Source organism: Erythrolamprus reginae, chromosome 3, assembly GCF_031021105.1.
Source record: "Erythrolamprus reginae isolate rEryReg1 chromosome 3, rEryReg1.hap1, whole genome shotgun sequence".
In the NCBI taxonomy this organism is placed as follows: Eukaryota; Metazoa; Chordata; class Lepidosauria; order Squamata; family Dipsadidae; genus Erythrolamprus; species Erythrolamprus reginae.
The window spans coordinates 143,986,890-144,014,650 of NC_091952.1; the positions used below are offsets into that span (position 1 = coordinate 143,986,890).

Below are 27,761 nucleotides of genomic sequence, written 5' to 3' on the forward strand. Positions count from 1 at the left end.
GGGGTAGCAATGACAAATCTGAGTTCTTTAAGAACTCTGGGGTGGATGCCATCTGGACCCATTGCCTTATTTATCTTTAATCGTTCAAGTTCTTCTAAGACATCGGCTTCTAAAATCACTGGAGCTGAATTCGTACAGCTGGAAGCAATGCTATATCCGTCTATAGTATTATATTGTAAGGTGTCTTTTGAGAAAACTGAACAGAAGTAGCTACTGAAATGGTCAGCGACCTCCTTATTCCCATCAATGCATGTATTATTCCTGGTACTAAGTTTCGTGATGCTGCAGTTTTTCTTCTTCCTATCATTAATATATCTGAAGAAGGTTTTATCCCCCTTCTTTACAGATTTGGAAATTTCTTCCTCTTTTTAGGCTTTAGCAGCATATATTATCTGTTTCGCCTCCTTCTGTCTCATTTTATACACCTCTCTATCAGCTATACTTCCAGACTCTTTATACCTCCTATAGGCAGCCTTTTTTCATTGACTATAGACCTTACATCATTGCTAAACCATAGCGGTTTCTTCTTCCTTTTACCTTTAGTTATTTACCTTACATACAGTCCTGTGGCTTTTTAAATACAGTCCACTGGGTGCTCGCTCCTGCCATTTTATCCCTCCCTTTTAATTCATTATTTAAATATTCCCCCATTGCATTAAAATTTGTTTTTCTGAAATCCAATACTTTGGTTGCAGTATAGGATTGCTCACAATCAGTTTTTACATCTAACCACAAACATAGATGGTCACTGCAACCTAAATTTTCTCCCCCCTTAACCTCTGAAACCCAATTCCCATTCGTAAAAACAAAATCTTGAATATTCTCCCCTCTAGTTGGTGTCTTAACCAGCTGTGCCAGAGCTGCTCCTGTAAAGGCCTCTACTATATTCTTACTTTTGCATGTAAGGGCACTGGGAATATTCCAGTCAACATCAGGCATGTTGAAATCACCCATAACCACAATATCTCCCTTTATTACCATTTGGGTAATTTCATCCACCATCTTGTCATATTCCTCAGATTGCCCTGGAGGCCTATAGATCACCCCAATTCTAATGACAGAACCTTCTTTATTTTGCATGCAAACCCAGAGAGTCTCCAGATCTTTACATGTATTTTGAATTAGTGTTGTTTTTACACTTTCCTTAACATAAATGACTACTCCACCTCCCCTTTTCTCTATTCTATTCTTCCTATACACTGTATATCCTGGTATGGATATTTCCCATTCATTAGAATCCTTAAACCATGTCTCAGTTATGGCAACCAGATCCAAATTATCTCTAGATATTATGGTTATTAACTCACAGAGCTTGTTTCTCAAGCTTCGAGCATTCGTGCACATTACCCGAAGAACATTATTTTCATTATTAGCTTGCCCCTTATCATCAACAACTACATCTATTTTATTTACAGCTCCCTTTTCATAAGCTTCCAGAAATTGATTTATCCTCATTGGTCGGGGACAGAAATCATCCACATCAGTTACATCTCTGTCCCCTTTACCTAGTTTAAATGCCTGTCCAAAAAAGTTCTGAACTCCTCACCGAGCACCTGGGTACCTCTGTATGATGGATGCAAACCATCCCTCTTAAACAACTCCCTATTAGACCACCTACTGACATCATGACTTACATAGCCAAAACCTTCAGCTTTTCACCACTGCCTTAACCACACATTAAACTTTCTGATACAAGTTGTTTTATCCTCCTGACCACAAAGCGGTAACACCTCTGAGAAAGTCACTAAATCAGTTATTCTGCCCAGCTCCAGGCTTAGATATTGAAAACCTCTTTTTACTACATTAACATTTCTCTGGGACAAATCATTTGTGCCAAGATGCACTACCACATCAACGTTATTACTTTTACTAGCAGTCTTGACAATATTTGTAATCCGCCTCTTGTGCCTGCTGGTAGTGGCCCCTGGGAGACACCTCATCAGCTTCACCACATCCTTACTCTGTCCCAAATCAACACCTCTAACAGTCGAGTCACCCACAAGAAAATGTGTCCTCTTTTTATTTCTACTAACTGCACTTGATGGTTTGGTGACACTATGCACCTCACTTACAACAACTTGTAGTCCAAAGGGTGGTCGGGCGGGGAGAAAGGTTCCCAGAGGAGTGGCCGAGGCCTTGAGAAGTCACTACACACACAAAACGCTCTCACGGGATGGCACAGCAGGTAGAGTGCTGTACTGCAGGCCACTGAAGCTGACTGTAGATCTATAGGTCAGTGGTTCAAATCTCATCAGCAGCTCAAGTTGACTCAGCCTTCCATCCTTCCGAGGTGGGTAAAATGAGGACCTGGATTGTGGGGGCAATAGGCTGGCTCTGTTAAAAAGTGCTATTGCTAACATGTTGTAAGCCGCTCTGAGTCTATAGAGAAGGGCGGCATAAAAATCAAATAAATAAATAAATAAATCACAGTGCAAAAACCTCCAATCTACCTTACCTGTGTGGCCCACCTGGCCGCGAGGAGCTGCCGTCTCCGTGACAACTGCTCCGGAAGCTGAGCCCAGCAGGGGTCCCGCATGGGAACCAAGGCAAACCACATGTGCACATAAGCGCTGGCGCACGGCTTTCCCACCCAACCCCACTCAGAGCTGCCCCATGGGTCCTCCTCACTGCCGCATCTCTTGTCCCTTGAAAGGGACAATGCTTCTGGGGCACTGGAGAGCCCCCAAAAAACAAGCTCTCCCCAGTGCCTCCATAGCCCAAGTCCTCAAGGTCGAGGTCGGGCAGGGCCTTTTGAGCTTTCCCCAATGTATGACCACCCAACCTCTGCAGAAATACTACAGGAGACCACTTCTTATCAAACCCATTTGTACTTCTGGCTTTTTGCTAATCTTTGAGCTTTTGAGGCTTTTTATACTTTGTGGGATACGTAGGGGAGCATGAGTTCTTTAGCCAGCTTCTCCGCAGCTGCCGCCGCACACCCTGCATCACTGATGGGTGTTGGCTGAGGAGCCCTCCCAGCAGGCCGAAAAACTGGTCAGGCGAGCGGCTATGGCAGGGGCTGGGCAGGGGCCACCTCCCCCCGGCTGAGGCAGCTTCGCTTGGAGTGCCCTTTGCCAACCGCCGCGCTCTCCCAAAGGCACCCCTGAAACTGCCTCAGACGGGGAGAGGCAGCACCAGCCTGGCCTCTTCCACAGCTCGCTTGCCCGTGCCACTTTTCAGCCTGCCGGGAGAGCTCCTCGGCCAATGCCCGCCAGTCTCCCAAGGGGCAGGAAGCTTGGGAATTTCGCAGCTGGTGCCCTCTGCTCTGAAAGCCCAGCACCCCACCCATCCCCAGGGCGAAGCCGGCAGCCTCCAGCCAAGGAAGGATGCTGCCGCTGCCGACCGCTGCCCCAACTCGCCCCCCGAGTGTATAAGACGCACCCAGTTTTTGACACACTTTTGCGGTAAAAAGGTGCGCCTTATACATCAAAAAATATGGTAATGGAAGGATTAATTTTTGGAGGTTTTTAAGAAGAGATTGGACAACCATTTTCCCAGAATGTTATCTCTTGCTCAAGCAATGGGTTGGACTAGAACACCTCCAAAGTCCCTTCCAACCTTATTATTTTATATTATTTTATGTTGTTTTTACTTCCAAGATTCTCTTGTTACAGTAGAATTATTGTTTGTCAGATTTATATCCTCTCAGCTTTAGGAAGCAGGCAATGGCAAATAGCTTCTAAGAAACCTTGTCAAATGAACTGCAGCGAGCCAGTCCAGGCAGTCACAAGGAGTCAACCCTGACATATCACCAAGTTATATCTTCTATCAGTGCAGACTCCTTGTGACTGCTCAGCCTAGTTACTCCCTGAAATTGACAAGGGTTTTCAAGGAGTGTGTTTGTGTGTGTGTTTTCATATACAGTGGTACCTCTACTTATGAACTTAATTCATTCTGTGACCAGGTTCGTAAGTAGAAAAGTTCATAAGTAGAAGCAATTTTTCCCATAGGAATCAATGTAAAAGCGAATAATGCGTGCAAACCCATTAGGAAAATCCAAACTTTAAGACTTTAAAAAAAAGCAGCGGGTGGACAAAGTGAAGGTTAATAAAGTGGAGATGGACAGCGAGGAGAAGCGAGGAATGAGGTCCTAACGAAGGGTAACACCGCCCTAAATCGCTCCCAAAATCACCCCTCCAGCCACTTCCTATGCCGCCCCAAACTGCCTCCAAAATCACCTCTCCAAAAGCTTCCTATGCCACCCCAAATGGTAGTGAGATGGGGCAAAGGAAGCGGTAGGCAATGGGGGATTTTGGCAGCGGGATGGGGTGGCTGGGGGGAGCGGAGGAAGCGGACGGCTAGAGGGGAAAGTGGCAGCGAAATGGGGCGGCTGCGGAGAGCTCCTCCACGCGCCATTTTTGCCGCTGCTCACAGCAGCAGCAGCCAAGAGAGAAGCAAGGTTTCGTAAGTAGAAAATGGTCCGTGAGTAGAGGCAGAAAAATCTTGAACACACGGTTTGTATCTCAAAAGGTTTGTAGGTAGAGGCGTTCGTAAGTAAAGGTACCACCGTACATGCATACATACACACACACAAATACTAGAAAATATTCTTCCCTAAGGAAGTATATTTTAACCTTCCAGTAACAGAAAATGTAGCATAATCCTCATATATATGGGAACTCTTTAGTTATACTAAAGCAGAGAGAGATAGCTGAATGATCACAAATCTTCAGTTGCTCATCTCTGAGCTGTTCATCCCCCAGAGAGTAGTAGTTTCGGGGTAGTATTATAGATATAGTACAGTATGTTAAAGTGCATTTTCTTGCTTTTGTTTTCCTTATCCATTTTATTTTCATTTTCTGATACACTTTTTTAAATTCTAAAATTGAAGACTGCAACTATATTTTATTAATAGTAAGCCAGTGTGAACATTCTATTTGGACTTTAATGTGCAAATGCTTTAAATTAAACATTCAGTGGTAAAAGTGATTTATTAGATTTATATTAATTCCTTTACCACAAATACAGAAATCAGGTTTTAACTAGGTAAACTTTTATGAAACTTTAACTAGGTCTCCTTTAATGAATTAGCTGTGCATTTGTGTTTCTTTTGAATGGCTTTTGAATCCTTAATTTATTTTTACTGATTTCAACGAAATCTTCCAGATTCTCCTGAATACAGTGAAGGATTCTAAGGCAGAACAACATTTCCTCTCAATTTTGCAGCACTTCCTGCTAATCCGCAATGACTATGAGGCCAGGTAGAGAAGGAAACTATAATATTGTGAAAATATATTAATGTATGTATGTATGTATGTATGTATGTATGTATGTATGTATGTTTTCCCAAAAAACAAGATGTACCCTGAAAATAAGCCCTAGCATGATTTTTCATGCTGCTTACAATATAAGCCCTACCCCTAGTTCAGAGCATCATCAGTGGGAGATTGGTATGAACTTTGCCAGCACAGGAAGTGGCAAGTGTGCGTGGGGCCCCCAATGGTGTCTAGAAGCAACTGCAGCCTACACAGTCCAGTCCCTCCAAGCAGCATGTGGGGGCAGAAGTGTATGTGTGGGGGGAAGGGTGATGTTAAGTGGCACACAATTCATCCCACACTCTGTCTTTGCTTGCAAAGTGTACGGTGGAGCTGGAGGACAAGGTTCAATACTGGAGGTCAAGAGTACAGGGGCTGCGGTCTCCCTTCTTGGAAGGAGATGGGGTACTACGCTGGGCTGAAACAGAGAAGAGGGGGGGCATTGCCCCACATCACCATTCTGAAAATGGCAGCCCCCTTTTCTGCCTCTTCCCCATCTGGCATTGTGTTTCCCCTTCATATGGAAGGACATTAAGTTCTGGGAAAACTAGACCATTTTGGAAGGAAGCCTCCCCTTCTCCAGTGGTTCTGCAAAGCCCTTGAAGGTTTGCATGGAGGAGCAGATCACTTCCTACAGGTTTGACTTTGGCATCTGCTTTGGACAGTAAAGAGAAAACTCTCATGCACATGCACACACACACACACACACACACACACAGGCACACACACAAGTTTGAATTGGATCACTCTTGGGTGCTCTCATTGGTGGCAGTGGTGCTTCTATGCCTGGCCAGCCAGGATGGCCCCTCTTCTTACTCAGCTGTTTTCCCCCTTTCTTCTCTTTGCTCCTCCTCCTCCTCCTTTCCTCACTCCACTTTTCATCTCTCCATTGCAGCACAGCGCTCAGGATATATTTTGACAGTGATATAGTTTGAGGGATGGTCAATCCCCATTCATAGCATGGTTGTTGACCACAGCAACAGGAAAGACGGAAGGCAGTACTGCCCACCAGTCTAGTCTGGAGGGGTGGGGTGAGAAACCAAGCTGAAAGTGTGGTGTTCAAGCCCTGGAAAATTATTATTATTATTATTATTATTATTATTATTATTATTATTATTATTATTATTATTAATTATTATTATTATTATTAATTATTATTATTATTATTATTATTATTATTATTATTATTTATCGGATTTGTATGCCGCCCCTCTCCGGAGACTCGGGGCAGCTAACAGCAATACTAAAACAGCATATACATTAATACCTCATCTTACGAACTTAATTGGTGGAACTATGAGGTTCATAAGGTGAAAAGTTCGTAAGATGAAACAATGTTTCCCATAGGAATCAATGGAAAAGCCAATAATGCGTGCAAGCCCATTAGGAAAATCCAAAACATTAAGGCTTTTTTTAAAAAAAGTGGTGGGGGGCAGACTAAGCTGAGGCAAACGGAGTGGGGGGAGGGACAGCGAGAGGTGGCAAGAGGTGGCAGTCCCAACGAAGCGAAGCGAAAAGAGCCCCTCTTGATCTCCATGGGTCTTTCCCTCCTGTTGTTGCTCACCCTGTCCTGCTCATTTTCCCCACTCCTTTCTCCTCCTGAGCTCCATGAGTCCCTCCCATTTTTTATCACCCTGTCCTGCTCATTTTACCCACTCCTTTCTCCTCTTGAGCTCCATGGGTCCCTCCCGTTTTTGCCCACCCTGTTTTGCTCATTTTCCCCACTCCTTTCTCCTCTTGAGCTCCATGGGTCCCTCCCGTTTTTGCCCACCCTGTTTTGCTCATTTTCCCCACACCTTTCTCCTCTTGAGCTCCATGGGTCCCTCCCGTTTTTGCCCACCCTGTCCTGCTCATTTTACCCACTCCTTTCTCCTCTTGAGCTCCATGAGTCCCTCCCGTTTTTGCCCACCCCGTTCTGCTCATTTTCCCCACTCCTTTCTCCTCTTGAGCTCCATGGGTCCCTCTCGTTTTTGCCCACCCTGTTCTGCTTATTTTACCCACACCTTTCTCCTCTCTTGAGCTCCATGGGTCCCTCCCGTTTTTGCTCACCCCGTCATGCTCATTTTCCCCACACCTTTCTCCTCTCTTGAGCTCCATGAGTTTTCCCTCCCGTTTTTGCCCACCCCATTCTGCTCATTTCTCCCACACCTTTCTGCTCTCTTGAGCTCCATGAGTCTTTTCCCCATGCAGTTTGGAAGGGGGGAGTTTGTCGCTGGGATTCAAAGCAGCGCTGGCAAAAATGAAGGGAATCGAGCCTCAGGGAAATCCCGGTGGCTGCTCAGGTTCGTAAGGTGAAAATAGTTTGGAATAAGAGGCAAAAAAATCATAAACACTGGGTTCGTATCATGAAAAGTTCGTATGAAGAGGGGTTTGTAAGATGAGGTATCACTGTAATAATAATCCAATACTAAAAACAGTTAAAAACCCATTATTATAAATTGTTTGAAAGGGACAACATTTCTTGCAATTCTCATTATTAGGAGAGGATACATATTGCTTCTAAGCACACGCTTCCCACAATCTTCCAGGACTTGATTACACAAAGGCAATTTGTTCTGGAAGGGAAGCGGGGAAGACATTTCTGTTGGGAGAGATTCTGCCCAGCAATCAAAATTTCAACGCCCAACCACTGTTGGGATGGGGGTGGGGTTTAGGGCTAGGGTTAGGCATTGTGGGTTAGGGTTAGGAGTGGGTGACCTGACCCACAAGGCCTGAGTGTGCGCATGTGGCAGCTTTATCCTCTCCCCTACCTCGCCTCATCTTCCATCCCATCCCCGCTTTGCCTCCTGGCCACAGCACCAGTGCGTCACTCGGTCATGCCAGTGCTAGAAGTGGGTTGGTGCTCACATGGGCTCTTGCTGCACATGGTTGCTGGTGCTGCTGCCACAAAGCAGTTGTCAGAGCATGGAGCCATGGGGGCCCTCAGGTAAGTCGATATGTGTGTTGGGTAGCTCCACCTCCTTACCTTGTGGTAGTGGCACTCAAAAGAAATAAGACAACTCCCCCCCCCAGAAGCCATACTGCTTATTTCAGGGCCTAAAAGAAAATACAGCACATAACTTTTTGAGTAGGAAGCTTTACTTCTGATTATCAGCACTAATATCTTTTTTTCCCTGTTCTTGCCTTAGGCCTCAATATTTTAAACTAATTGAGGAGTGCATTTCACAGATAGTTCTGTTCAGGAATGGGGCTGACCCAGACTTTAAGCGCAAACGCTTTGACTTTAATGTTGAAGCCTTAATAGGTGAGTCTGATGTCACAATAAATAGCTAAATTTATTTTGCTAATTGTCCAGGAAAATGTATTTTTCTATTTGTTACTATTGTATGAGCTGACAGCAAGTGCATATGTTTGTATCATTTTTTGCCCCATTGTAAAAAACAAATCACTCAGTTTAAATATATTAGTTAATTACATTTTTATATATTAGTATATTAGATTTTTTTTAGAATAAAGATTGCAGTATATTTCTTACTGTTTGCCCAAAGTACCTACTGTACAATCTATTTAAAGCATTGCCAGTTTTACCTTTAGTTCGTGGCGAAAACCTCTCTAGCATGACATTTCTTGCTCTTTCAGTTATACTGAGACATAAGAAATTATCTATTTTGGTCTGTTACATGAGTGAAAAGTGAAAGACATGAGTGAAAGAAAGATATATACATATTCAGCGATATCTGGTAAATCAAGGATATAACAAAGCAATGCATTACCTAGAAATTGAGTAAGGCTTTTACAATAGAGCTGTGCTCCAAGTTATATTTGCCTCCTGGAAGTTTTTAATGTGGCTTTCAAATATTTCAGTAATAAATTATAATATTTAGTTTGATAATAGCTATGGCATTTATACTTGTAGTACAGTAGAAATGTGATGCAATTAATAATTAAATAGGTGGCCAGAAATTAACAACATTCACTAAATTTAAATTAAATATAGATGAAATCAAATCCAGTTCAGTTCTCTCTCCCCTGTCTATACAACTACACAACCTGAGGATGCCACTCAAAGAATGATAAAGCCTACTCCTCTTCCAAAAGTATGCATCTCTATTCTATAGGGTGCTTAGTGTAAAAGGGAATGAATTTTTCTCACAATATTCTTTTTTTTTTTTGTAGATAATTTCATTGATCAAACTAAGGTGGCAAAAAGTGAAGCGAAAACCTTGGAATTGGAGAAGAAGGTTACAATCATTTTTTTTCCTTTATATTTCATCCTTCCTTCATTTACTGGCTTTTTCCTTACTCAGAACAGTTTAAATGTACTTTTCGTGTTTTTAAATACCGTATTTTCCGGCGTATAAGACGACTTTTTAACCCCTGAAAATCTTTTCCAAAGTGGGGGGTCGTCTTATACGCCGGATATAGGACAGTGGCGCCGATATTTGCGATGGCTGGGAGGGGTGAGAACACCGCCTCCCAGCTGGGCGAGCCTGAGCGGAGCGCAGGCTCGCCCACACGCTGCCTTTGGCAGCACAAGCGTGCCTGTCCGGCCGGGGAAGAATTGCCCCGGCCGGACGTCAGTTTCAGCTGGGGGGGGGGTGAGAACACCGCCTCCCAGCTGGGCAAGCCTGAGCGGAGCGCAGGCTCGCCCACACGCGACATGTCTAGCCGCCGCCGTCTGTGCCTCGGTTCCGTAGCTCCACCTCACAGCTGATCACCCTGCTGCCGCTGCTGAGAGAAAAAGAGAGGGAGAGAGGGGGGGAGAGAAAGAGATAGCAAGAGAGGGAGAGAGAGGGGGGATAGCAACAGAGGGAGAAAGAGAAGGAGAGAGAGAGAAAGAGAGAGGGAGAGGGGGGCAGAAAGAGAAAGAAAGAGATAGCAAGAGAGGGAGAGAGAGAAAGAGAGATGGAGAGAGGGGGAGAGAAAGAGATAGCAAGAGAGGGAGAGAGAAAGAGAGGGAGAGGGGGGGAGAGAAAGAGATAGCAAGAGAGGGAGACGGGGTTAGCAAGAGAGGGACAGAGAGAAAGAGAGGGGGGATAGTAACAGAGGGAGAGAGAGAAAGAGAGAGGGAGAGAGGGGGGAAAGAAAGAGAGAAAGAGATAGCAAGAGAGGGAGAGAGAGAAAGAGAGAGGGAGAGAAAGAGATGGCAAGAGAGGGAGAGAGAGGGAGAGAGAGAGGGAGAGAGGGGAGACAGAGAGAGAGAAAGAGATAGTAAGAGAAGGAGAGAGAGGGGGAGAGAAAGAGAGAAAGCAAAAAAAAAAGAGAGAAAGAGAGATAGCAAGAGAGAAAGAGAGGGAGAGAGAGGGACAGAGAGAAAGACTTTGATCATTTCCCCAGGTATTTTTGTACCTACTTGACCAACATTATTAGTGGTTGCAAAATTGAATGTATGAACTTGTTCATTTCAATAAAAAGAGCCAGGGAAATGATTGAATGTCAAACTGGATGCATTTATTTCTGCCTGTTTGTATTTGTTCTTATGTTTAACCATTGAAAATGTACTTTTCCTCCAAAAAGAATCATCTTTCCATATTTCTTAGGCAACATTTTAAAATAACTTTAAAAGCTGAGGTCATATTATTCACCCTGCTCTGTATCATAGCACACTGCACAGTACTGAAAATTGGCAGGGTCACTAATTAAACCCGACAAGTTAAAATCTGTTTAAGTGACATTGCAAGAGGATAAAGACAGAAAGTGCAGAAAGAGGAAAAAATGGATGGGCTGTTTGGATTGCCATATCATGATATCACATACAGATTCTCATTCCATAATAGATTCTCACATAGGTGTCAGCATGCTGCATGTTAGACTGAAAGATACCTACAGAATAGATGGTAGGAGAAAGAAAAATAGCCAGGTTCACCTTTTTGTGTTGACAAATTATGATGAGTTATAATAATAAACTTAATTGTGGTGAGGAGAAATATGAGATGCAGACAAGACAGATAGACAGAGACATATGGAGAGATAGACAGAAGAGTGCTCCCACTTGGCTCTCTCTCTCTAAATAATTCATAATTTTAACAATAAGATCTTCATCATTAGTAATTAAAATATTGTGTTATCATGTTCAGAAATGATTTTTTTCTCAATGCAACTACATCATAGACCTAGACTCAGTTTTTGACAGTCAGAAGAGGGGTAGTCTTATACGGCGAGTATATCTCAAATTCTATATTTTAACTGGAAAAGTTAGGGGGTCGTCTTATACCCCCAGTCGTCTTATACGCCGGAAAATAAGGTATCTTCTTTTTTTAAAAAACCTCCTTAGTTTTTATTCTATTTGTGGTGCTGAAAGCTGTTAATTTCTGTTAATTTCTTGTTTTCCTGATGCCTCTTTTATTTGGTACTCATGACCTACTATTTATAAGTATTTATTCCCTTGGCTTTCTTCCAAACATTACAAAAATCAGGTCTGTATTGATACTGGTTTCATCTTCAGAAGTACATTCTTTTTAAAAATTCTGCAGCAATAACTGCAATAACCGAGCCGGGGTAGCGCAGCAGGTAGAGTACTGTACTGCAGGCCACTGAAGCTGACTGTAGATCTATAGGTCAGCGGTTCAAATCTCATCACCGGCTTAAGGTTGGCTCAGCTGTCCATCCTTCTGAGGTGGGTAAAATGAGGACCCAGATTGTGGGGGCAATAGGCTGGCTCTGTTAAAAAGTGCTATTGCTAACATGTTGTAAGCCGCCCTGAGTCTAAGAAGAAGGGCGGCATAAAAATCAAATGAATGAATAAATAAATAAATAACGGTTAGAGCATTGCTGCAATACTGTTTTTTCATGGGGCGCCATAAAAGTAATTCAATTCAATTCAATTCAATTTATTAGATTTGTATGCCACCCCTCTCCGGAGATTTCCCAAAAAAGGAAATGGTATGCCAAAGATTTCATTGAGTAGCATCCCATCATAAACTTTTCCAGCAAAGAATTTATTTTTCTCTCCAATACAATTTAAAATACCATCCACATAAAACTGCATTACTATGAGTAATTTTTGAAATTACGGTATACAAATCCAATGCTACTTCCTTTACTTTTAACATCTGGACAAAAATGGCTGCTCAAGTTTCTATATGATATTAATAAGCTATTAGCTAATACACTTTTTAAGCTGTTCCTAATTTTAATCACATCTAATTAATTAGGTATAGTGTTCCAAATTTTCTCCATATCTCCCCCATGCATATTTCAAAATCTTTTTTAATAGTAAATGCCCTTTAAAGTAAAAAAAAAATAATGAGTAAACAAAGAAACAAATACTTCTAATAACAAATTCAAGGGAAAAAAGTCAAATAAGATATCACCAATTTCACCAAATTAATAAACCCAATTAACAAATCAAATTAATTATAATTCCTTTTAATAGATAATATTTTTAAAAAGATTATAGAATTTAATATTAAAAAGAAAAAAATAAAGAAAAAGGGAAGGTGGAAAAAGAAAGCACAATAGGAAAGAAAAGAGAAAGAAAAGAATATCTTTCTCCTTTTTCTTACCTATATCCCATGTAAATCCAAATACAGTAGTACCTCGTCTTATTAACCCCTCATCATACGAACTTTTCGAGATACGAATCCAGGGTTTACGATTTGTTTGCCTCGTCTTAAAAACCATTTTCGTCTTACAAACCGAGCTCAGCTGCGTGGGCTCTCTTACTGCGCGTGCGCTCTCTTACTCCTTCAGGGATTTCCCTGCCTTGTGGCTGCCAACCGCCCCAGGGAATTCCCTGCCGGGATTCCCCACCTCCCAACTGCCAGCTGAAGCCAGGATGCCTCCCCCCGCCCCTCCCACCCAGCGCTGGCTTCAAGCTGCCGGCAAAGTGGATCCTGCCTCCTGAGGAGATGACGCGCTTGGGAGGGAGGGGGGCCAGGCCCCTGGGTCAGGAGTCGCCCCCCCGTCCCCTTCCAAGCCAAATAAGCAGCTTCGTGCTTCCCAAAGCACTATGCCAGGATGCCTCCCCCCGCCCCTCTTCCCAGAGCTGGCTTCAAGCTGCCGGCAAAGTGGATTCTGCCTCCTGAGGAGGCGAAGCGCTTGGGAGGGGGGAGGCGTCCTGGCTTTGGGAAGCCCGGAGCTGCAGATTTGGCTTGGGGGGGGGCAGGGGGAGCGACTCCTGACCCAGGGGCTTGCCCCCCCTCCCTCCCATGTGCTTCGCCTCCTGAGGAGGCAGGATTCACTTTGTCGGCAGTTTGAAGCCAGCTCTGGGTGGGAGGGGCAGGGGAGGCGTCCTGGATTAGTGCTTAGTGATTTGGCTTGGGGGGGCAGGGGGACGACTCTGGACCCAGGGGCCTCCCCCCGCGCTTTGTAGAGGAAAACGTTTAGGGAGGGTGATGCCCCGCCCTTTGACAAGCTACAAGGCAGCTTCCCGGCGTGTCAATCCACCCAGGAGGCTCCTTCCGGGCAGCCTGAGCTGTCTCCCCCACTTCGTCCCCCCCGCCCCTGAAAAGTTTCAGAATTCCAGTAGTAATGAGGCAAAAGGGGTGATTTTGGGGCTTGCACGCATTAATCGCTTTTCCATTGATTCCTATGGGAAACATTGTTTCATCTTATGAACCTTTCACCTTACGAACCTCGTCCTGGAACCAATTAAATTCATAAGACAAGGTATCACTGTATAACTATAGTAACCTGCAGAACTTTATGGCTCGCAAATAAACCAATAAAATCCTCTGATCCATATCACTCATCATACCCTACTCTAATTATGTCACTGCATACCCAGTAGAATCCTCATGCCCTCCTCTAATTTTATTGCTGCAAATCCAGCGGACTCATAACCTACCCTAATTGTATCACTGTAAACCCAGTGGAATCATCATGCCCTATTCTAAAGAGAAGAAAGAAAAAAAATAAATCTGATTACCCAGTGAAGTCAACATCTAATTATGTTGCTGCATACCCAGCTGAATCTTCATACCCTACTCTAATTATATCACTGTATACCCAGCGGAATCATCGTGCCCTATTCTAAATATATTACTGTAAGCCAAGTAAAAACCTCCTGCCCCATTGTATCCCAATAGCATAATCTATTTTTATTCTATTCTGGTTTAATCCACTGCGCTCTCAATAGAAAAAAAAATTGTCTTCTTTAAAACAAATTAACTTGTAATCTTCTGTAAGTTTATCAAAAAAAATTTAAATGATTATCAGAGTCCACCTTTTCTAATTATATTCTGTACTTCTATAATTCCATGTCCTATACTCAATAATTAATAATACACTGACATTGCTACCTTTTCTTTAGAAAATAAAAATAATCAAATATAATCCTCCTTATTTTCCATTTCCATAATTTTATAATTCTATTTCTATAGTTTATATATCATAATTCAATTTATATATCATAATTCAATGCATTAATCACCCACCTATATGAATTCCATAATCTTTGCTTATTCATAATACAGTCCTCTGTAACATTCATTCTAACTATTATTTTTCTTTTCTCTACCTCTGCGCCACCCCTCTCCTCCCCAATGTTTCATTATTTCAATATTAGTTCACTATCCCAAAATTTTAATCAGAAGAGTAAATTTATCAATCCAAGAATATCCTGATTAAACATTCTTATATGTGCAACTTAATTAACTTCTTTTAATTTAATTATTACCCCCTCCATCAAACCATTCTATTTTCTGGCCAATATTCATTCCCTTTGTCAATATAATTTTTTATAATATAATATAATATAATTTAAACCAATTAAATTTTATAATATAAACCAATTAAAATTAAAGTTCCTTAATTAATCCATACAACATTACATCATTTTGTCCTTATAAAAATATAGCTGTATCATATATTTAGTCTTTTTCTTTTAAGTTTATTTGTTTGTTTGTTCGTTCGTTCATTCATTCATTCATTCATTCATTTATTTATTTGATTTGTATGCCGCCCCTCTCCGAAGACTGGGGGCGGCTCACAACAATAATAAAAACAATATACTGTAGTAGTAGAACAAATCTAATATTAAAAAACATATAAAACCCTATCATTATTTAAAAAGCCAAACAGCACATACCAAACATAAAACAGAGTATAAAAAAGCCTGGGGGAAAGGTGTCTAAACTCCCCCATGCCTGGTGGTATAAGTGAGTCTTGAGTAGTTTACGAAAGACAGGGAGGGTGGGGGCAGTTCTAATCTCCGGGGGGAGTTGGTTCCAGAGGTCCGGGGCCGCCACAGAGAAGGCTCTTCCCCTGGGGCCCACCAAACGACATTGTTTAGTTGATGGGACCCGGAGAAGGCCAACTCTGTGGGACCTTATTGGTCGCTGGGATTTGTGCGGTAGCAGGTGGTTCCGGAGGTACTCTGATCCAATGCCATGTAGGGCTTTAAAGGTTATGACCAACACTTTGAATTGTGACCGGAAACTGATCGGCAGCCAATGCAAGCCACAGAGTGTTGAAGAAACGTGGGCGAATCTTGGAAGCCCCACGATGGCTCTCGCAGCTGCATTCTGCATGATCTGAAGTTTCCGAACACTTTTCAAAGGTAGTCCCATGTAGAGAGCATTGCAGTAATCGAACCTCGGGGTGATGAGGGCATGAGGGACTGTGAACAATGACTAGCTACTAAATTTAACAGAAACAAGATACCGTTTAGATGGCTGACACCAGAGGGCATGCTCATCCCCCTGATCGATAAAAAACTACAAAATAACTTTGATAGATGATGCAAGGGACTTCTATGACCAAGTCATCAAAAAGGTGGATGAGAAACGTATTAGGAAACAAGAATCAAAAGATAAACCTAGTCTGGACGAACTTAGCTCTGAAGACATTCTCTCAGACAAGGAAACTGGATTTAAACCAACAGAAGAATATGGCAGAGACGGTCCAACAACAAGATCTAAAGTGGAGGCGAGAAAGGAGAAAAGAAGAGAATCAGCAAATTAACCTACATCATAAAAAAAACCCTTACCTAACAATGAAATAAGATTATTCTCCATTAATATTAACAGCCTCAACTCTCCTATTAAAAGGAAAAAAACATTTCATAAAATCCAACAACAAAATGCAGATATAATATGTCTCCAAGAGACGCATGTAAGAAAACAAGACCTATTAATTTTGAACCATCCCAGGCTTGGAGAAATCTTCTCATCCCTTGCTCAAGCTAAGAAGAGAGGAGTAGTACTGTACGTTAAACCCAAATTCACCCCCAAATTAATCTATACAGATGACAATGGACAGATATTAATAGTACAAATCACATCAGGACCAAAGAAAATACACATAATCACAATTTATGCTCCCACAATAAATCAATCTATTTTCTATGCAAAACTACATCAAAAAATTACGGAACTAAACTTGACAAATATAATAATAGTTGGCGACTTCAATGCAATATTAGATAGGAAAAAGGATCATAAAAGCACTAAACAAATGAAAAAGAGAAAACAACTACCGAAAACTTTCGAACAACTTGCAACTGAATTAGCTCTAAAAGACATATGGCATTACTTCAATCCAAACAATAGACAATATACTTTCTTCTCCTTTTCCCATAAGTCATGGTCCCGCATTGATATGGCCTGGGCTGACTTAGAATTTATCAATGAAGTAACAGACATACAAATACTTCCGAATTCCTGGGCAGACTATAACCCCATATTGTTGAAATGGAGAGATTCAACCAATAATTATGTAAGGCGATGGACTATGAACCAAACGATACTTAAAGAAGAAAATTTTAAAAAAACTTTAAAACAAGAGATGCATGAATTTCCCCAAATTAACAATGATGTTAATACTTCTATACAAAACTTATGGGACACAATGAAAGCATATGTGTGAGGAATTTATATTGCATACCAAAGTAAAAAGAAAAAACAGAAACAAAACAGCCTATGTACACTAAAAATAAAACTTCAGAACCTTGAAAAAACCTTACAAACCAAACCAAACAACACCGAAATTTTAGAAGAACTGAATATTACAAAGCATTACATAAATTTACAAACCCAAGAAGAACTTCACACAAACTAAGGATTGCCAAACAAAAGCATTTCGAATTTGCAAACAAACCCGGGCGATGGGTCGCCTCAAAACTCGCTCATCAAAAAGCAGACAAAACCATAGAGGCAATATATGATCACACAGGTGTCTTAAAAACAATTAGTGATAAAAAACAAATAATTAAATCCTTCTTTAAGGAATTGTATAAAAAAGATGACGTAAATGAACAATCAATAAAGAAATTATTAGAGAGTTTAGAAAATACAAAAATAAATAAGGAAGATCAGGATATGCTAAATAACAAAATAACATCAATAGAATTAATTAATGTAATTATGAAACAAAAAACAACAACAATAAAACCCCGGGCACAGATGGTATACCCGCTGAATTCTACAAACAATTTCAAGAAATATTGGAGCCTATAATGTTACCTCTCTTTAATGAAATTTTTGAAGGTTCAAAACTTCCTTCCTCTTGGAATGAGGCCTATATAACATTAATACCTAAAGACACTCAAAATAGAACCTACATCCAAACCTATCGCCCAATATCCCTTCTTAATTCAGACTACAAAATCTTTGCATCAATCATAACTGAAAGATTTAAAAAAAATACTTACTGTTAGAATACATACAGACCAAAATGGCTTCCTTCCGGCAAGAAATATAGCAACAAATACAAGAATTATTTTGGACTCTCTAGAATACAGTATTATAATAAAAACATAGACAAACCAGTAGCATTCCTATTCGTAGACATACAGAAAGCATTTGATAGTTTATACTGGCAATTCTTCACAACCCATACGGCATCAATGCAACTTGGTATTAAATTTACAGAACTCATTAAAACTATTTATTCAATACAAACAGCCAAGATACAGATAAACAACGATATGACAGAAACAATAAACATTAAAAAAAGGAGTGAGGCAGGGCTGCCCCTTAGCCCCCTGATTTTTATTTTCGCACTAGACTACTTAATAAAATAAGGCACAACATGGAAATCCAAGGACTAAAAATTAAAAGTGAACACTATAAACTTCAAGTATTTGCTGATGACATGGTGTTCATTGTACAAGACCCCTTAGAATCTGCACCTATTCTGATTAATGAAATAAATAAATTTGGAGAGATTGCCGGACTAAAAATCAACAGGGAAAAAACTAAGATGATAAAAATATGACACAACAGCAGATATCGAAACTAGAGGAATCTATTAAAATCAAATCCGCCAAAAAAGTTAAATACCTAGGACTATGGATTATCGCTAACTGTAGCACTATTAAGAAAGACAACTATGACAAATTAATTAATGAACTGGACAAAGATTTCTCCAGATGGTCAAAGCTCCCACTTTCTATAACGGGGAAAATTGCTGTAATTAAAAGTAATATACTCCCCAGATTTCTATACCTTTTTCAAACTGCACCCATTAAATTAAACAGGACCTTTTTCAATAACTTTCACAAAAAAATTCACAAATTTATATGGACAAAAAAAAAAAAGGCCAGAATAAAACTCAAAAACCTACAAGACCATAGATCAAGAGGTGGATTCGGGTTACCAAACATGGAATTATATTACCATGCCTCAATTGCAAAGTTACTGAAAGAATGGATAACATTAAAAAATTCTAGAATATTAACACTTGAAGGCTACGACCTTCAATCCGGGTGGCACGTCTTTTTGATGGCAGACCTAGGTAAAATACCAACATATTTTAGGTCATATTACATACGAAAAACTTTAATTAATACCTGGCACTTCATTAAAAAAAACCATTACAGTGATCCCCCGGGTATCGCGATCCCGATCATTGCGAATGGGCTAAATCGCGATTTTTCAACCCGGAAGTCAAAACACCATCTGCGCATGCGCGCCCTTTTTTTATGGCCACGCATGCGTAGATGGCGCCAGGCAGATCAGCTGCTGGGCGGCTTCCCTGGGTCTTCCCCCTCTTGCTGGCGGGAGGGCGAGCGGCGGGCATCAGCGAGGAGTTTCCCCACCGCCCACGCAAACTCCTCGCTGCCGCTCGCCCGCCCACGCCGTTCGCTCCCCCTCTTGCTGGCGGGAGGGCGAGAAGCCCCCCCCAGCACCCGCTCGCCCGCCCTTCGCCCGGCCACCCGCCCTTCGCTCGCTGCTCGCCCGGCCACACGGGTTTGGGAGGGTGCTGGCAAGCCCCCCATGCTGGCGGCGACGTTTTAAAACAGCCGCGCGGCTTCCCAATGAGTCCCGAAGACAAACGCGGAAGTTCGCCTTTGACGTTTGTCTTCGGGACTCAGTTGGGAAGCTGCGCGGCTGTTTTAAAACGTCGCCGCCAGCATGGGGGGCTTCCTAGCAGCCCCCCAAACCCGGGTTGGGGGTCCGGGGGCTGCTGGCAAGCCCCCCATGCCGGCAGCAACGTTTTAAAACAGCCGTGCGGCTTCCCAATGAGTCCCGAAGACAAACGTCAAAGGCGAACTTCCGCGTTTGTCTTCGGGACTCATTGGGAAGCCGCGCGGCTGTTTTAAAACGTCGCCGCCGGCATGGGGGGCTTCCTAGCAGCCCCCCAAACCCGGGTTGGGGGTCCGGGGGGTACTGGCAAGCCCCCCATGCCGGTGGTGATGTTTTAAAACAGCCGCATGGCTTCCCAATGAGTCCCGAAGACAAACGTCAAAGGCGAACTTCCGCGTTTGTCTTCGGGACTCATTGGGAAGCCGCGCGGCTGTTTTAAAACGTTGCCGCCGGCATGGGGGGCTTCCTAGCAGCCCCCCAAACCCGGGTTGGGCATCCGGGGGGTGCTGGCAAGCCCCCCATGCCGGCGGTGACGTTTTAAAACAGCCGCGCGTCTTCCCAATGAGTCCCGAAGACAAACGTCAAAGGCGAACTTCCGCGTTTGTCTTCGGGACTCATTGGGAAGCCGCGCGGCTGTTTTAAAACGTCGCCGCCGGCATGGGGGGCTTCCTAGCAGCCCCCCAAACCCGGGTTGGTGGTCCGGGGGGTGCTGGCAAGCCCCCCATGCCGGCGGCGACGTTTTAAAACAGCCGCGCGGCTTCCCAATGAGTCCCGAAGACAAACGTCAAAGGCGAACTTCCGCGTTTGTCTTCGGGACTCATTGGGAAGCCGCGCGGCTGTTTTAAAACGTCGCCGCCGGCATGGGGGGCTTCCTAGCAGCCCCCCAAACCCGGGTTGGGGGTCCGGGGGGTGCTGGCAAGCCCCCCATGCCGGCGGCGACGTTTTAAAACAGCCGCGCCGCTTCCCAGCTGAGTCCCTTTCCCAGGAACCCCAATCTTCGGCTCCTCGCTAGCGCTGCGGAAGTAAAAATACCATCTGCGCATGCGCAGATGGTGTTTTTACTTCCCCAGCGCTACTTCGCGAAAACCCAATCATTGCTAGGGGTCCTGGAACGGAACCCTCGCAATGATCGGGGGATCACTGTATCTCTGTATCCCGAAATGGATATCCCCAACAGAAGCAATTATATACCCGAACGCATTAACCCTTGACAAAATCATAACATATGATCAACTGTTAAATGAAAATAATGATCTAATCCCTAAACAAAAACTTGTGGGAAAAGGTATTAAAATGGATTGGCTACACTACCTACAAATTAAATCAAAATATAATGAAGATAAGAACAAATTTGGCTTTCAAAAAAACAATCTCCTTGATAAGATCATTTTTGGTCCACAAAAAACCCAAATATCAAACATATAATCTCCTCCCTCAACATGATATGGTAGAAGAAATAGTTAAAGGACCCATGATAGCTTGGTCACAAAATTTTGGATATACAATTAACTTAAATGAATGGGAAAAAATTTGGACTGTCAACTACAAATTAACGATAGGCAACTTCATATAACGAAAATCATTACAAAATGTTTTCAGACGGCACCTGCCACCGGATAGACTTGCAAAAATGTATCCAAATTTATCACCTCTATGTTGGAAGTGCAGGGAAAAACCAGGCACATATTACCACATTTGGTGGACATGTGAAACCACCCAAAAATATTGGCATAAAATTAAAACTATACTAGATCAGATTACCTCCCAGACCATCCAACTAAAACCCGAACTATTTTATTAGGAATCATAAGACAAAATATTAATAAAGAAAACAGATATATTATAATTCACATTATTACAGCTGCGAGGATTCTATATGCACAATACTAGAAACAGGAAAAATCCCAACCATTTTATCTCTTTTGATTAAAGTAATGGAATGTGCAGAAATGTCCAAGTTAACAATGGAACTGCAAAATAAGGATGAGACAGATTTCTACAAGGCCTGGGACAAATGGTACCATTGGTTAAAAAAAAGAAATTACTTAAAAATTATTCATCAAGAAAAATATCCCAAAAAAACCAACGTGTAAAACCAGCAATCTACGACATGAATCATAATATCAAATTGAAACGACAAACTGTAAACATCAATCGACACAATTTTTGAACTACAAAGAAACTGAATGAACAAACCTTTAAACCACTGATACGTGTTGGCACTAGCAACTACGTCAAACACATATGGATAAAACTTTAGGGAAATCTACACCAACTATATATTTAAACCACAGGCCGCAAAACATTGAAGCCCCAACTCTAATGCTGGCCCTCTACACTCTTCTTACTACTCTTTTTTGCTCTAATTTTCTATCCTTCCTCCTCTCGTATCTCTTCCCCTTCTTCCCCAATCCCTCTCCCCTTCTTCCTTTCTCCTTCCCCATTTACGCGTACTATGTAAGTTCATTATAATTGCTAGAATGTACATTATATATATTCCCTTTACTTTTCTGTACCCTGTTTTTAATGTATATATTCAATAAATATATTTGTTGTGGTTAGCTCTGGCTCAGCTCCTGCCCCAAGGAATGTGCAGGTGGATGTGGCGGAAACATCCACATGCCGCAGGCCTGTTTCTCCATTGCATCTGGAAGGAGAGTCCAACATGGGTAATACTTCAATTCTATTGGTAGAGACTGAGTTAAAATTAACATATTAATGAGCACCGCCCCCTCTGCTCTCCCCATGAGCCAGTTTTAAAACTCAGTCTTAGAGTAGAGACATACTGAGTTGTAGCTTAGGGGTTTTAGTAACCTTAAAATAATAAAAATAATTCTGTAAAATGTTGTTACCGTTTTAATCCTTTTCTTTGTTTTTCAGACGCTGCAATGGAAGAGGAACAGACGGTCAGGGGTCTCTGCCCTCAGTGGGCAACACCCCCAACGAACCTTCTCAGGGGTTGTTTGCCTTCCCCCAGTGGGAGCACCCCGAAGAGAAGCACCCAGCCTGGGGGTCCCTGGTCTCCGAGACCATACCGGGGCTGTCAGCCAAAGGTGGGGGGGTCCGCCACCCCCACTGGGAGGCTTGAAGGCGTCTCGCACGGAGCGAGGAAAGCCGAGCGCCTTACAGCTGACAGGGAGGTCAGCGCCGAGCCGCGGCAGACGCAGGGAGATCGGAGCATCTCTGAGCTGCCGGGGAAGCCGGAACAGCTACCGCCGCGCCCGCCGCAGCCGCCGCAACCGCCAGAGCCCCTCGCGGGGTCGAAGCGGGCGAGAACCGGCCTGGGGAGCCGGGAGAGGGCGAGGAAGCCCCACTCTCCAGCCGCCCGGCGACGGAGGGACCCAGCAGCGGTCCGAAAGGTCGCGGAGGCTGGGCACCGCCATTTTGGGGAGCGGCTAGAGCGGCAAGCGCCTTTTGGCGCGAAAAGCAGCTGGTCAGGCGGCGAAAGAGCGCGAACGAGCTAGATGGCTCTAGTGCGCAGGCGCAGTCCCGGGGAGACCCGAGACGCCATTTTGGGAGCTTTTGCTGACGAGGCAGGCGAGAACCAAGCCACCGGAGGTCAGCCAACATTTAGCCTGATATAATTCACTCCCAACCGTGAGTAATATGGAGGAGAATCAGGGAAAGGAGGTCACAGGCTCTCCTGCCATCCCTAAGGACAAGGTGAAGGGGAAAGCCAAGGAAAAGACAAAGCATTCATCTGCTTCCTCATCCTCCATTAAAGAGGCTGAAAAGCGCATTAAGGCGCTAGAACAAAAGCTGGAAGCAGCACTTCAATCGCCTCCAGGGGGTCTTCCTCTGACTCAAAGGCATCCTTTGGACCCTATGTCACCCCCATCCACCTTTGGGCCCTCAGGGGTTACGCCTGAGAAGGACTGGTCACCAGATAGGCAGTTTCTACCCCTGCCTCAAGTTATGCCCTCACCCAGCACATCCTGGGCCAGACCAGCTTCAGCAACACAGGCACCACGAGGCCTTCAGGGGCCATCAGCTACCTTCACGCCCACAACGGCGGGCTTACGGTCCCAGCCCGGAGCGTGGCACAATTTACCCCCAGACCTGCAGGACCTTATCGCGAATGCGTATTCGCAGGCTCCCGGGGCACAACAGTATGGAGGGCCTCCACAGCACACACCAGATGCATGGTCGGTTCCGCCCCCCTCGGGTTTTGGCTCCTTATTGGAAGAACAAGAACAGTTTGAGGAAAGTGAACCAGAGTATGGCTTTTCCGAGGATGAGGCTGCACCAGAGCAGGCCCCTTCGGTTGGCTTGTTCAAGCCAGCACTCTTCAGAACCTTATTGTCTAAGGCTAAGCAAGTGATGAACCTGCCGGGTTCAGAAAAGACTCCGGAAGCCACTGAGTCCGGTCAAACTTCAGCCTCCCTACTGGACGAGCCTCAACCCGAGTCTGACCATTTTCCTGCATCAGGCATTTTCGTAAAGGGGATCAAAAGACCTTGGCAGCAGCCTGCGGCGGCTCAAGGACCTTCCACCCTCGAGAGGAAATTTTATACCTTCGACGAGGAGGTGGAAAAGCTGCTCGAATTTCCCCCAATCGACCAGCCGGTCGTTACGCTGGTCTCCAGCGCGTTGGTCCCCTCAGAGACCGGGGAATGCTTACGACCGGAGGAAAGGAAGGCGGAGACATTACTCCGTAAAGCCCACCAGATGTCTGGCTGGGGATTTCGGGCTGCAGCAGCGGCATCATTCATCAACCGCGCTTCCCTCATGTGGATCAAGGAAATGCAATCCCGCCTAGGGCCCGAGGACGGGCGCCTCCGCCAGGACTTAAGTAAGCTACTGGCGGCGACAGAATTTTCGGCCGACGCCACTCTCCACGCGGCCAAGTTCGCCACCAGAAGCATGGCAACCACATTGTCATCACGTCGCCTGCTGTGGCTACGGAACTGGCAGGCAGATCTTAAATCTAAGTGGCGCCTAGCCTCCGGTCCCTTCCAAGGTTCCACCCTCTTTGGGGACCTGTTGGAGAAGGTTTTGGTGGAAGACAAAGATAAGAGGAAGGTCCTTCCTAGAGCTCACAGGAGGCCGGATAGGAGGTTCACGCCGTATTCAAGGAGACAATCCTTTCGCTGGGAGACTTCCACCGGTTCCGCGCAAAACCAACGTACCTTCTCCCAGGGACAATACAACCAGCAGTCCTATAGGAGTGACCGTGGCTCCTATCAAGATAGGACAAGAGGTTATCATCAGTCCAGGAGGCCCTTTCATGGTAACTCTCAAAGAGGGTTCAAACGCACGAAATGACGCGACCAGCCCGCAGCCAATCGGAGGGAAGCTGCAGGGGTTCTGCAGGGCCTGGCAGGCGACTTCCTCCAACAGGTGGGCCACAGCAACAGTTACACAAGGGCTCCGATTGGAATTCATCCAAACACCTCCCAGCCGTTTCATACGTTGTCCCATACCAAGGGACATTCCAAAGCAACTGCAGTTGCGCAAGGAAATCTCACATCTGTTAGAAATCCAGGCCATAGAATCGGTGCCGCAACAGGACGAGGGCAAGGGGTTTTATTCCATGATTTTCATCGTTCCCAAACCCTCAGGAGGCTGCAGGTTGATCCTCAACCTGAAGCAACTAAACCTTTTCATAAAATACCGAAGGTTCAGGATGCACTCATTGCAGACCATTCTGGCTTCCATTCGATACCGGGACATCTTAACATCTATCGATCTCAAGGAAGCATACCTGCATGTCCCTATCCATCCGGACCATCGCAGGTTCCTCAGATTTGTCACCGAAGGGAAGCACTATCAATACAGGGCCATGCCATTCGGCCTGTCCTCGGCCCCCAGGACATTTACAAAGCTCCTGGACGTCCTGACTGCCAGCTTAAGGGCTTGATCCATCAGACTGATGGCGTACCTGGACGACATAATCATCTTGTCCAGATCCCAGGTAGCGGCAGAGAGGGAGCTCAAAGAGACTATTCACACCTTAGAACTACACGGCTTCACAATCAATGTGGAGAAAAGCCAGCTAGTACAGACTACCAGATTACTACACCTGGGAGCTATTATCGACACCCAAGAGGGCACGGTGTCGTTGTCACCGGAGAGACAAGACAATATCCGGCGATTAATTTCCGGTCTTCGCAAAGGACCAGTAACACTGTCACTGCTGTCAAAAATACTGGGGACTCTGGTGTCAGCCATTGGCATCGTTCCCTGGGCCAGGTTCCATATCAGGACACTACAGTGGTTCCTGCTTCCAGCTCAAAGGAGCAAGGTGAGCCACTCACACAGACAAGTATGCTTACCACAGAAAGTCCGGGAGTCCCTCCAATGGTGGACTTCTGCCGCCATAAGCAAGGGCTCTCCCTTCCAGATAACAGATCAGGTCATTTTGACAACCGACGCCAGTCTTACTGGATGGGGAGCTCACATTGGAGCTCACATGGCTCAAGGACTGTGGACTGCAGAGGACCTTTCAGCGGTCAACATAAACTTTCTGGAGTTAAAAGCTGTTTTCCTAGCGCTAAAGACATTTGCATCCCTGGTTCATCAACAGCACGTGCTGGTGCTCACGGACAATGTGGCGACCAGAACTCACTTGAATCACCAAGGGGGCACAAGGTCGCGGCGTCTCATGGAGGAGACGGAGGCACTATTCCGCTGGGCCGAACAACATCTGCAGTCTCTAGCAGTGGAACACATCGCAGGGATCTCCAATACGCAGGCGGACTGGCTGAGCCGCTCTACCTTGGATCCGTCAGAATGGAGACTGGATCCGGCTCTGTTCCAACAGGTGGTGAGTCGGTTTGGCCTTCCACTGGTGGACCTATTTGCCAGCCCCTCGAACGCCCAACTCCCGAGGTTCTACACGAGGTTTCCAGAACAGGGCGCAGAAGGGGTCAACGCTCTCCTGTCAGCCTGGCCACCAGGACTTCTTTATGCCTTTCCGCCAACGAACCTACTACCGAGAGTAGTGGAAAAGATCCTGAAGGAGAGAGCGGAGGTGTTGCTGGTGGCCCCTCATTGGCCTCGACGTCCGTGGTTCTCCGACCTGGTGGCACTGTCGGTGTCAGCCCCTTGGAGAATTCCGGACCGGATGATATCCCTCAGTCAGGGGAACCTACAACATCCAGATCCCCAGTGGCTTCAACTGACCGTTTGGCACTTGAACGGGTCAGGTTACGAGGGTTAAAACTACCGGAAAAGGTCATCGACACCATGCAAGCGGCAAGGCGTCCATCTACCTCTCGGATTTATCAGACGACATGGGCAGCCTTCTGTGACTTCTGCGACAAACACCAAATCAATACTGAACAGGCCTCAGTGATTACGGTTCTAGAGTTCCTACAGACTGGACTGGATCGGGGCTTAGCCCCTAATACACTTAAACGGCATGTGGCAGCCCTCGCAACCATGATACAGGTTGAGGGTGTCCGTTCCTTGGCTTACCATCCTTGGATTAAGGATTTTCTACGGGGAGCTGTAAACCAACATTCCCCGCTGATCCGGAGATTCCTGTCTTGGGATCTTCAACTGGTCCTTAAGGCCTTGACAAAGCCACCGTTTGAACCATTGAGAACCATACCATTACGACTCTTGTCGATCAAGACAGCTTTCCTTGTTGCTATTACTTCGGCTCGAAGAGTGTCAGAAATAGCGGCATTGTCAGTGCGACCTGACCTTTGTGTATTTTACCCGGACCGAGTGGTGCTGAGATTGGACCCTTCATTCATACCGAAGGTAAATTCAGAGTTCCACCGGAAACAGGAGCTCATCCTGCCTGATTTTTGCACCCATGGCAATCACCCATCGGAATTGCGATGGCATAAGATCGATGTACGCCGTGCGATCAAGATTTACGTTAGACGTACAGAGAGTTTTCGGAAGACGGAAAAGTTGTTTGTTTCTTTTTCTGCGGATAAAAAGGGACTTGGACTCTCATCAAGCTCCATTAGTCGTTGGATCAGGGACTGTATTGGGGAGGCATACAGAGCTCGTAACCAATCGGTTCCACCGGGAGTGACTGCTCACTCGACGAGGAGTGCGGCGACTTCAGCGGCCTGGGCCACCCAGGCGTCCATAGACGACATCTGTAGAGCTGCAACGTGGTCGGCTCCATCGACCTTCATACGACATTATAAGTTGGACTCCTTCGCTTCCGCAGAGGCGGCATTTGGGAGACGTGTGTTACAAAGAGTTTGTTTATCTCCAACGTCCCTGACAAGACCTTTTCCCTCCCATGGGCCGTAAATCTCTGGTATATCCCATGTTGGACTCTCCTTCCAGATGCAATGGAGAAGAACCGTTGTACCTACCTGAACGGTCTTCTCAGTGCACTGGAAGGAGA

General features: G+C 44.7%; 1 protein-coding gene across 3 annotated transcripts in view; it reads left to right on the forward strand.

Moving 5' to 3' along the window:
* DIAPH1 (diaphanous related formin 1) overlaps positions 1-27,761 on the forward strand; it is a 241,251-nt gene that overhangs the window by 84,603 nt on the left and 128,887 nt on the right. For all 3 annotated transcript variants that reach the window (XM_070746897.1, XM_070746898.1, XM_070746899.1), the window contains 3 exons: positions 5,085-5,201; positions 8,384-8,499; positions 9,372-9,436. In XM_070746897.1, coding sequence (XP_070602998.1) covers positions 5,085-5,201; positions 8,384-8,499; positions 9,372-9,436 — 298 coding nt within the window. The remainder of the gene's footprint in view (positions 1-5,084; positions 5,202-8,383; positions 8,500-9,371; positions 9,437-27,761) is intronic.